General features: G+C 47.8%; 1 protein-coding gene across 5 annotated transcripts in view; it reads right to left on the bottom strand.

Moving 5' to 3' along the window:
- The window catches only part of TENM2 (teneurin transmembrane protein 2), a 402,968-nt gene that overhangs the window by 118,484 nt on the left and 272,459 nt on the right, over nucleotides 1–12,025 (bottom strand). For all 5 annotated transcript variants that reach the window (XM_059699131.1, XM_059699132.1, XM_059699134.1 and 2 more), the window contains 2 exons: nucleotides 10,742–10,942; nucleotides 8,963–9,148 (listed from right to left, as the gene is read on the bottom strand). In XM_059699131.1, coding sequence (XP_059555114.1) covers nucleotides 8,963–9,148; nucleotides 10,742–10,942 — 387 coding nt within the window. The remainder of the gene's footprint in view (nucleotides 1–8,962; nucleotides 9,149–10,741; nucleotides 10,943–12,025) is intronic.

The raw sequence follows: 12,025 nt of genomic DNA, 5'->3' as shown, positions 1-12,025 counted from the left end.
GAAAAAGAAAAGAAATGCCATTCACACGTATCAGAGCCCAGGACTCTGCTTACACGGACGACCCTTCTGGGCCACGTTCTGAATGATGTCTTTGCCAATTTGAGCACGTGCTGCTGCGGCCACACTTGAAATGTGTGGCCCGGGAGTCTCATCAATTTTAATTTTTTTCTGAGCAGCACTGATGTGGGGCTTTCTGTCTCTAGAACCTTCCTTTCTCTGGGGTCTGGCAGGATGCAGTTGTTGTGGTGATGTAGTGATTTGGGCTGTGTGGCACTGGGTGGTTAGAGCCGTCAGCCTCAAAGAGTCACGCCAGAAACTGCTGGAAGCCTGGAGCCTGGAGGATATGGAAGCTGTTCTCTCTCCATTCCTCCCGTGACATAACCGTCCTGAGGGTGGGAGACCCCAGGGCTCTCATCTGCCCTCGAGCTGACTCAGAGTGGAAGGAACCCTTGACATACAGGAGGAGCAGCAGGAGGTTTTTGTGAAGAGATGGCTGTGAAGATGCCAGGGGTCCTACCCGAGTCCAAATTGGGATTCGGAGCCTGGCTGCGTGTGAAGAACTGGGGCAACCCCCACCAGCCCTGGGAGTGTGCGGGTGTCTGAGGGCCAGGGGAGGCGAGTAGAGGCAAAGACCCCCTGGTGTCTGTTGTGCAGCCCAGCCCTGGGACAAGCCCTGGAGGTAGGCAAGAGGAGCTATTGGCAAAACGTGAAAGGCTGTTTTCTCAAAGGAGCATGGATGGAGCCAGCTGGTAAAGTGCACCGGCGTGGGGGAGGGTGGCAGCCTCTCCTTCGCTGTGTGAATTCAGCTAAGTGGGGCTAAGGGTGCCGGCTCACACACCCCTGGCATGGACCCTGGTAGAGGGGTGGTCCTGTAGGGTTCCCCTGAAGTGAATTTCATAGGCAGCAGGCTTTAATGAGAACACCAAGCTGGAATAACCTGAATGGGCTAATCGTGAGCATGTAAGGCCCCACAGAAACTTCTAGGAATATTTGGGTTGAGAGTGGGAGTAAGTTCTGCAGTTGAGGTGAGCCATGCCCCATGTCACCTGCTCATTTTGACTAATTTCCCTGACCATGTGGAGAAGTATATATACCTCTACTGAATTAGTCTCCTCACTTGGCACTTGACCAAGAGGAGTCAATGACGTCTTCAACGACTTGGGAACAGAAAGACAGTGACACCACCACGAGCCACAGAATGAGGTCGTTTGCGGAGAATTCCGTGGTGAAAGCCAACAGAGGAGACTGAGCAGGCTCCGTAAGGATCTCAATAATAATAATAAAAAACCCCGCTGGCTGGCAGCTTTTAATTACTTTGCAGATGTTGCTTCCTATCATTGAGGACCGACCAGGCCTCCTCCCCCTTAACTGATTACAAAGAAAATATGTTTTTAAGAACAAACACTTTACTTAAAACTAGGGATATTTTTTTAATTAGAAGAAAGATTAACTAAACGCATTTCCTCTTGTAATTTAATCCGTTCTAATTATCCCGAGAATGTTTATGATGAAATACTTAGCTCCCTCCTAGCTGCGCGATTTGGTGCGGTCTCTTTGTTACCCGTGAAGGGAAAAGCTCAGAGACGGTCAATGACAGGGCGGCCTTCAGTGGGTCCGATGACAATGATGCACAGAAATGCATGACAGAAGGACAAGGAGGAAAGCAACGGGCCCGGCCTCTGGCTGGTGGGTTTGTGCAGCGATGACACCTGTTTTCCAAAGGCCACCGAGGCGAGCCTTTTGAAGGAGGCTGTAAAACAGAGCGCGGTAACAGCAGCGGCCTGGTCTGAGATGGAACCCCGTTAGGCAGGCAACTTGGGAAGAAACGCGAAATCTGCCTCTCACATGAGCATCTGGGATTCTCTGTGTGGCTCCTGATAACCCAGGAGACGAGCTAAGGGGTTGCAAAGACTACCCAGATGTTACCCATGGGTCCTGCTCCAAGGAGTGGAGCAATTGCAGCGCAGGAGGAATGAGGATAATTGTGGAGCTTACTGGGCTGGATAGGAACAGAAATCAGTGAGAGTTTGGGTCTCCCAAAGGGATGTGTGCTACTAAGGAGAGCCTCCTGGGTTGTTCCTGTGCACGGCACCACCGCAAATATAAATGTGGCGCCCAGAGCCCTGAGGAACGAGATGGAGTAAGACAAGGAGAGGCCGGGACAAGGTGTTCTAAGAGACCCTGACCTGGCAGCATCCTCAAACGTGAGAGATGCCCGGTTCTTTCTTAGAGGAGAAGAGTATCTGTCCTAACGTCTGAAATTTTATCCTATTCAATAACAGCAGAACCCCAAACTTCTACTTCAAAAAAAGGTGTTTTTTTTTTTAAACTGTACTTATTATAAAAATCAATCCAGAGTTAAAAACAAGTTCTCATAGACCCAGTTTGAGACATTTTGGTTGAAAGTAGCCAACTCCAACTTCACAATACGCCTCTACTAACATAAGGACATTCAGATTTTTGATTCCAGGCACTATTGGGATGTTTGGTAAGAGAAGCAGGTTTAATTCCAGGTAAGAGAGGCGGTTTATGCTTCTCTGTAAGAACCAGGTTCCAGCCATGTTACAGAACCTTTTTTAGGAAATTAATAGTGGTCCGGTGTTATTTTTGACATGCTATCAACTGCCTGATGTATGGGAGGCAGATAGGTCAAAGGGAGGTCGAAATTAGTAGAAATGTGTTAGTGAGAATTGAGTTTGATAATCCTCCCTGCCCTTTAGTTTCTTACACTGGTCCTAGATAATGATGTGATGTGACGGTGATGATGATGACATCAGCTCACATTTATTTGGCTCTTACTGTATGATGGACACTCTGCCAAGTACTTTACATGTAACCCAGTGAGGTAGGTAGTTTTAGTATCCCCATTTTACAGACAAAGAAACTGAGGCACACAGACATTAGGAAACTTGCTTAGGTTTGACCTTGGGAAGATGCACACAAAAGCCTCTGTCTTGAGCACTTCATTATCACACATGCATTGTTCTGAGTCCAAGAGCAGTGGACACAGATAGACGAGCCCCTACTTTAACACAATCTCCCTCTTTTAACAAACACGAATATAAATGGATGAAGTGGAGCCTGGGTTATTCAGACTATGTAAGAATGTCTTTCAATGCACCAAAGATACACTAGATCAGTGGTTCTCAACCTTCCTAATGCCGCGACCCTTTAATACAGTTCCTCATGTTGTGGTGACCCCCAACCATAAAATTATTTTCGTTGCTACTTCATAACTGTAATTTTGCTACTGTTATGCATCGTAATGTAAATATCTGATATGCAGGATGTATTTTCATTGTTACAAATTGAACATAATTAAAGCATAGTGAGTAATCACAAAAACAATATGTAATTATATATGTGTTTTCCCATGGTCTTAGGCGACCCCTGTGAAAGGGTCGTTCGACCCCCAAAGGGGTTGTGACCCACAAGTTGAGAACCGCTGCACTAGATAAACTGGATATAGATGGGAATTAAGATGAGCAGACAAACTAACAGCAAAGCACCATCGACTACTTCAATAATTCAACAACACATCACCAGCTGAGCCAGCCCTCTGCTCAATCTACCCTTTAATGTAAAATGTATATTATGGAGCCAAGCAAGAAACTCTCCCTGCTCCAACAGAAGAAAGATCTGATTGTGCTAGAACAGTCCATTCATGATTTTGCATCAAAAGCAATAAAATTCTGGACATGTGGACAGGAACTTAGAGATCTCATCCACATGTGTTCTAAATTGGTGAGGCAGTTTCCCCCTTTCATTGTAGCTCACCTTTTGCAGTGCCGTGAAAATGTGTCCCTGTAACTTCTACCTCCTGGCCCTTGTTCTGGGTTTGGGTAAGAAACCTATGCAGACCGCCTGACCCAGATTCAGCGAGAACTTCTGGGCACACGGCAATTGTCGGTCTTCAATAAGAAGGCTCACATTTTGGCCAAATTGTGGGGACGGGGGGAGGGTGGGGCAAAAATCAGAAGTGGGACATCTTTTGTTCTTTGCTAAGAGTTGTTTATAATTTTTAACATGTAAGGCCATCACTTTAGGGTTTTACTTAAAAAAAAAAAAAAAAAGGATGAAGCTCCTAGGCCAGACTCCAAGTCAGGGCCCCCAGAGGAATGGGTTAATTAACCAATCGGAGAATTAGCTGCTTCCACAGACCCGGTGGTAAGGAGGCCTCCCTTCCACCGTGGGTAATTTCATCTCAATTTGATCTCAGGGTAGAGTCACAAAAGTGCGATGTTCAAGGGTAATAGCTTCAGGAAGAAAGTTTCCGTAACATAGAATGAAGCTGGACTGCGATGCAGAAGCAGCCGCATTCAGTCTGAAGTTGGCTAATTTTGACAGCCGTTTTCTTCCCAACCTGTTCCCCGTAGTTCTGAGGCTCTCTCCCTCTTGGACTGTGACCTGTCTACTTTAGATGACAATCACTTAATCAGCCCATCAGATCCTCTCACGGCTGGTTCTACCTTGGGTAAAGACTCATTTTCCTTATTAACATCACAAGAACCTATTTCTTCCCCCAACCAATTAAAGAGGAAAAATAGAAGGGCCCCAGTGCGACAGAGGAAAGAGAAAACTTTTCTGACTTGTGGCACATGGGCAGGTCACTCAGCCCCACACGGTCCTAGAAAGAGTCCTCATGATTCTGAAAGGCAACTGGAGGTCAGGATCACATAAGACAAAACAAACAAGTTGAAATAACCATTGCAGACATTACTCGCTGCCCAGATACCCAACAGTTCACCTAGGGTCGGTGCCTAGTGTTGGTGGATTTATTCTATGGGCATGTTAGGTTGTATTATTCAGAATGGATGTCTGGACAGTCCACATTCAGGAGATAATTAGCTTTCCTCCTTGCATTCAACGGCTACATGATTGTTGGTTTCTCCCTGTACTGCCCAACTATTCTGCTCACAAAACACAACTAACATCTATTCTATTTCTTTATAATGCAAGAGACGCTTCTCCCAGTTTACCATAGTTGGTCGTGATTTTTGACCTATTCTTTGGTTCCTTTATGCCCTGGTGCTATAGCCTTGGATGGTTTTCTGCAGTTAAATCCCCTGTATTAATAAGGGGTGGCTGTGGTGGTAGGGGCAGGTTATAGAAAAAAAGCATTTTAGAATAAAGCTATTCTACCCACACAATATGCCTTCTGACTTATTCATAAGAATAAACGCAGCCTATCCAAATAATGCTAATATATTGCAAAGATATACATGAATTGTGCTTGATTTGGATTCAAAGCTTATTTCTTCTTTATGCAATTCTGTAACTTTTAGCCATACCTTGTATTAACTTGTTAGAAGAGGTAATATAAGAATTGTTGCTTGGTGGAATCCAGGCTACCAATAACTTAGCTCTAATGGTTACCATTGAAATGCTATTCCTTATATTTAATCTCTAGCAATATGTACTCACTTTCCAAATATAAAAAATATGATTTGGTTGAAAAAATTCCAAAAGTGCACTTGGCCAAACATGGCTAGATCCCGATGACTCTACCCTATTGTGTTAGAAGTCTATGGTTTTACCCTCATCCTCTCCACCCCCCTCCCCCCCCCCCCCCCCCGCCACCACAATCTATCATCTTGTTTCCTTCAGCAAAATAAATCTGATCCACAAGTGCTGATGGGAGTTATTCAGTGGACTATTGGCAATGACCCAAGCAAACAGCCTCCCTATGACCTTCTGAAAATAGGCCACAGGCAACCCAATTTCCCCAACCATAGCCACCCAGTGCTCCCCCTCACCCCCAATCCCCCAGTACATTGTTTGCAGACCAGGTGCCATTTCATTCTTATCCATTTCTATTTTCAAAATACAGCATTTGAGGTTCTGCTTGGAGTGAACCAAGAAGCCCCTCTTTCCTTTCTCTGTGTTTGTAAATTGTGGCATTTACTTAAAATGAATGGACAGGAGTGTCTGCTCAAAATAAAAGATGAAAACTTCACGCAACAGCTCTGGGGCCAGAGGTGGAAAAGCAAAGGAAGCAATTATGCGCGTATGAACATCTCTAGCTTCTGAATAGCAAGTCTCAGCAACAAGGTATGTCTGGCCTTTGTTTTGAGTAAACCCCAGGGAACACAGCTATGAGGAGACAGCATCTATCCTACAAATGAAACCAGGGAGCTCTAATTTCTCACAAGCAAAGACTTGGTGATAAAGATCTTTGAAAATTACACAGTTGTAAGTAACTCATAAAGTCACGAGAGATCACTGTTCTGAACAAGAGGCTTGCCTGGATCACCACTCTTCATTTTGGGAGCTTGACGTGGCATGTAAATTTGCATTTCCTCCATGTCTCTCAAGAACTCATGTATCTTAGTGCACGAAGATGTGAATCTTGAACCAAACATTTCAAGTAGCAGAAACACCTTTTTCCAATGCATCCTTCCCGGAGGGCTAGCTAGAACGAGACATCTCCTGTGTTCTCTGCTGGCTGTGTCCTCACCATTTTCTACTGAGTCATCTTCTCATCTCATTTCCAAAGGCCCCAGAGACACTTCACCTCAACTCTAGTTTTCTCTCCACTCCATGTGCTGATACTGGCACCTTTTCCCTTTCTCTCGGCCCCTGATGCCCTTCAAGCCACAACAGGGGTCCTTCTCCTCATCCAAGCTGACCCACCTCTCTTTCTCCTCTCTCTCCATCAAGAATTGTGTGACTCCCTAATTCAGGATTGGCCTTTTTTTTTTTTTTTTTGTAAAGGACCAGATAACAAATGGCTTTGTGGACTAGGAGGCCTCTGTCCCAATCATTCAACACAGTGACACATGTGGAAACTGACAGTACACCCATGAGAGGGTGTGGCTGTCTACTAACAACATTTGTTTACGGACACTGAAATTTGAATCTCATGTAATTGTCAAGTGCAAGAAGATATTAATTTTTTTTCAATGCTTAATAATACATGTAAAAACTGTTCTTAGTTCAAAAGCCATAGAATAACAGGCAGCAGGCCAGATTCTGCCCAGCCGGCCGTGGTTTGCTCTGATCCATCTGGGCTGCCCTCCTGTGAGCTATTCCCAGAGTAGAGAGGGCGGTAGGGAGGAGAGAGCCAGCAGGCATCCCCGTGGGGCACTGCATCCTTGGCAGATGTGGGAAGGGGAGAGCCCTGGGGAGGGGAAGCTGGGTTGTGTGGATGGAAAGAAAGATTTTCTACCTAAAGATTATTGGGGGGCAAGAGCTCTTCTGGGGGGAAGGTCAGGGCTATAGAGGTATGGAGAACTGGGAAGTATTTAAATCACAGTAGGCATGCAAAAATATATCACAGGGAACGTCCCTGACAGTGGAAGCTATTAGTAAGAATCTCAAACTGTCCTGCAGTGGGCTGTGCACACCCCTCCCCTGAAAGTCTTCTGAATTCTCCCCCTGACTCTGCAGGGAGCTGAAGATGAAAGTGGCTGCAGGGGGAGCAGGGTCTGAAGCATCATTGAGAGATTGCAAAAACAATTCACTGCCAACAGGCTGTCCCGGCAGGGTCCCAGTGCTACGGCCGTGGCCCGATCGGCACGCTGCCCCTTGGATGTCCAATTAGATGGAACAGGGAAGTCCAATGCAGAGTGCACTTTACCTCTGCCTGAGTGCCCAAATGAACAGCATGGGAAACTGAGTCTGGCCCCACGAGTCAGCCCCGGATAAGCTCCTCACCCCCGTCTCTCACTCCAGGTGGACAACCTATGACTAGGGTTTTGGGGTGGGACAGAGAAGAGGGCATCCAACTTGACAGCTAGAGCCCAAGTGACTTCAAGGGGGCAAGGCAGGAGTTTGGCTGGAGACATCTCTGAGTGATTTCATGCAAGCAAGTGAATTAGCCAGCTGGGCACGAAATGGACCCCGGGCCTGACTTGATAAAACAGCAGAGCTGAAAACTGGAGGTAAAGCCCTAACCGGTTTGGCTCAGTGGATAGAGCATCGGCCTGCGGACTCAAGGGTCCCGGGTTCGATTCCGGTCAAGGGCATGTACCTTGGTTGCGGGCACATCCCCAGTGGAGAGTGTGCAGGAGGCAGCTGATCGATGTTTCTCTCGCATCGATGTTTCTAACTCTCTATCCCTCTCTCTTCCTCTCTGTAAAAAATCAATAAAATATATTAAAAAACAACAACAACAACAACAAAAACTGGAGGTAAGATGTAGGGGCGCTCAACTGTCTGAGAGAGGTGGAAACCAGAGCTTTGGCTTTCTTCTCCTCACTTAAAGGGACATTGGGTACAGTCAATCAAGTATTTTCCCACTCAAACTATAAGAATAACAAAAAACAAACAAACACTCATCCCCCCCCCCAAAAAAAAAACTTGAGAACTATTACTTCTCAACAAAGGAAATGGTCTTTAAAACCCTCTCAGTCGGAAGCTTATACAGAGAGGGGGTTGAGTGAGAATGAAATGGGACCAGAGGAGGTATTCAATGACGGGGGTGGTGATGGGCCCAGGAGGAAGCCTGGTCTAGGGACAGCAAGAGGATGCTCAAACCTATGACAGTGGCCCTTGGCTGCCCAGGAAACCTGGGAGCCTGCCTGCATCCAACCTCATCTAAAATAAATGAGTTCCATTGCTGCCAGCAAGCAGGGATCCAGGGACCCAGCCAGCTGGGTGAACATCGAAAAAGGGGTGACAGGCAGGCCACAGTCATTGGGGAGCTTGAATCTCCAGGCCCTAACAATTTCCCATGCATGTGCATTTCCCCTCCCCAAGATCAGTAATTTGGATGGATCTTCTAATTCGGTCCCTTTCCTCCCAATCTTGAATTCTGGAAAGCAGGGAAAGCCTTTCCCAATAGGGAACCTTGCTTTTCCTTTCGCCACCCCCGTGGGGATTTGGAGAGGCAGTGAGAAGGTTGGAGAGCACTCGTGTCCCTGAAGGAACAGCCGGTTGCAATGCACGACCATCACTATCGATCTACGATTTATGAAAATAAAGCAATATGTGCCTGTTTCGGTGCCTGCCGTTTGCCTACCAATGGTGCAGTGTTCACCATTCCAGCCCTCTCGGCATTCACATTTGCCATCTTTACAGGTCCCGTGCTCAATGCAGCGGGGGTGGCACACGCGTTGGTCACAAGCGGCGCCTGTCCAGCCCTCTTCACAGCGGCAGGCTCCCCCGATGCAGACGCCGTGAGTGCCACAGTCTACTGAGCACACTTCTGGAAGAAAAACAATGATTACAGCTCAACACCACCCTGGCGACACCCTCCGCGGGAGGCCAGACCACGCACCTGGCCCGGGGCCCTGGCGCAGGCCCCAAGGCCCAGCACTCTGTCACCTTGGGAGGCCTTTCTCTCCCCTGGCCCGGGACGAGTGCATTGTTACGGATTCTGCAGAGCAGCGGTTCTCTGGCCCAGCAGCAGCACGGTGCCCTGGGAACCTGTGCCTCAGTTGGACCCACTGAATGAGAAGCTGGGAGTGGGGCTCGGGAATCTGTTCTAACATGTCCTCCAGGTGGGCTTGATGCTCACCAGAGTGTGAGAACCGAGGCTACCTCAGGAGAGCCGGCGTGGCCATCCACTCCGGCGGAGTTCCCTGGGAGGTGCCCCCCTGAGAAGAGACCTGGGGATCCTGACTCCTTAGCCTGCTGGGTCATCGTCCCCCTTGAGAGCCTGAACTGATCCAAGGCCCATTGGGGACCACATGGTGACGTCATTCCTGCACCTTGTAGCAACGATGACCCTGGAGCTGTGCTGCATTTACACAGCCTCTTTCTCAAAGGAGCTCAAAGTCTTTTGTGCTTGGGGAGGAGACAGACAGACAGATATGCACTCTCTGGCTTTCCAGACCTCTCACGCGAGGACAAGCACGTGCCGGACATTCATCCTCAGGACGGACCACTGAGGGGAGCGTGGCTCGTGGGGCCCAGGGGGGGAAATCAGGCCACGGGGGAGGGTCACAGAGCGTGTCATCAGCACAGTGGGCTCCCCTCCCCCCATCCTTTGCAGGGTTTGGCCTGGACCACCAGCATCAGAGCTGAAGCCAGACTCAAGTGGTTTCCAAAACAGCCCATGTTAACTGACGCTTCTCTTTTGCTTTTGGCAATGAAATATTCATTTCTTTCCCACGGTCGACAAAGCTCCGCATAGATTCACTTCCTGATTGCCTGGCAATCTGACAGCTGTCTCGCTACCGGAGGAAGGGGGCGGGACCATGATCACTTGCTTGGATGGGCACTTGTCAGTGTGAGGGGAACCCTTCCCAGGAAGGCTAGGGCTGGCTTGACTGTTGAACCATTCCATTGTAAGGTCACTTGGGAGGTAAGACACACACTCTTAATTTTAGGAAAATAAAGTGTACAGCACAACTTCATTATTTGCCTGCCACGGGAGTACTGCGGAGTTTTATAGAAGGTTCTCGCTGCACCCGAGGGAGCCTCTTTTCTGTTTTATAGGATGTTCCATTCAGCTTGCCTGGGACTGAATTGTTCTGTTTGGCATTCTGGTACCTTTAGGGAGCACACATAAGGAAATTCATAATGCAAACGGAAGCATCCCTCCGGGGCCCCTCATCCCTTTGCAGGGATGGACCAACAAGGTACGAGAACCTATGCAGTGGCTTTTTTTTGGGTTTTGTTTTGTTTCTCACTGACTTCATGACGGAGGAGAAGAGAGTTAAGAGACCAAAGTCCAGGGACCAAAGGCCCTATGTCCCCAGCTGAGCGTGAGGAGTAGATGCCCATGCATTTGGGCTCACGGGAGGACACAGGACACACGTGTTGGGGAAAATGAGCAGAAGACCTCACGGCTTACCAACGGAGCAGTCGGGACCCATCCAGTTGGGATCGCAGCTGCAGAGGCCCGTGTCGGGGAGGTAGGTGCCGTGCCCGCTGCACTGGTCTGGGCACTGGACCCTCGCCAGCTCACAGTTTAGACCACCCCAGCCCGGGCTGCAAAGGCATTCTCCATTTACACAGACCCCATGGCTGGAGCAGGTGGGATCCAAGCAGTCAACTGGAAAAGACGAAGAGGAAAATATCATCACTCATGGGGGAATGGGCCACGAGACACCAGATACCAGCTGTGTGCACCAGTGGCTCACCAGTTCCTATCCCCCTGCAAGCAAATGGAACAGCCAGGTAATACTGACGTGGTCCCTTAAAGAATTCAAGACTTGTTATTTGTCAAAACACCAAATCTCAAATTTGAAGAGAATGTGAGAGAAAAAAGGGACTTTCTCAAGCAGCACTAGGATGAATCATGTATAGGAGCGTGCCATTCAAACTTGAGAACCTTGCATTTATAAACATTGGTGCCTTAGTGGAACCTATCAGAGTTTCTAAGATGGAACATGAATATGTTGATACCTGTGTGTGTGGTATTGCCAAACCCAATTACCCCTCATTATTGGAGAGAAGAGTAGAGAGACTCATTCTAGCTTCACTCATACCTGACTTCAGAAGGTAACAAAAGACTAAAAAGGAAGTCAATACAACTCATAAACGATTGACTTTCTAAACTGTGTCACTTAGGCTAAGCCTAAAATGAGTTTTCATTTTCTGAGCCTACACCTATTGAAGGAGTTAGTAGATGTGCAGGATAGAAGAATTGAGGCCGGGTGTGGAAATAATCCAATGGGGTAACCTCCCCACAGAGAATCGTGAGTGGACTGGATGGGTGAATCTCGCTTTGGCACCGACCTTCCACTAGGCAGCCAATCGAACTACTTCATGGTTAGATTCTGTTGTTCTTGCCAATTTCATGGTCTGATTGTTTGGCCATCTCAATAATGAGAGTGGACATATATCCAGTGGGTCACCTGAAGATTATTATTCTGAAATCAACTCAAAGTGAGAAGAGGCGTGAGCTGCAAAGGCAATTCTTGAGGATGGACTTTGTGCATGAGATGCGATCCCAAACTTCAGACATCCAGCCAGCCAAGGGTGGTCAACTTAGAAGACCAGCTTCCTTAGGTATTCCTAGGAATTTGGAGAAGAGAGCTCTGCACACCATGGAGTTTGAAGGCAAATGGTGGATAGTCACGCAGGGGGCCCTACTTTGTAGATCAGAAAAATAGGGAGGACTCATCACCTTATT

Source organism: Myotis daubentonii, chromosome 5 (genome assembly GCF_963259705.1).
Source record: "Myotis daubentonii chromosome 5, mMyoDau2.1, whole genome shotgun sequence".
NCBI classification, from domain to species: Eukaryota; Metazoa; Chordata; class Mammalia; order Chiroptera; family Vespertilionidae; genus Myotis; species Myotis daubentonii.
Note: the sequence above shows the minus strand (reverse complement) of the source record. Positions and strands in the feature narration are given on the sequence as shown.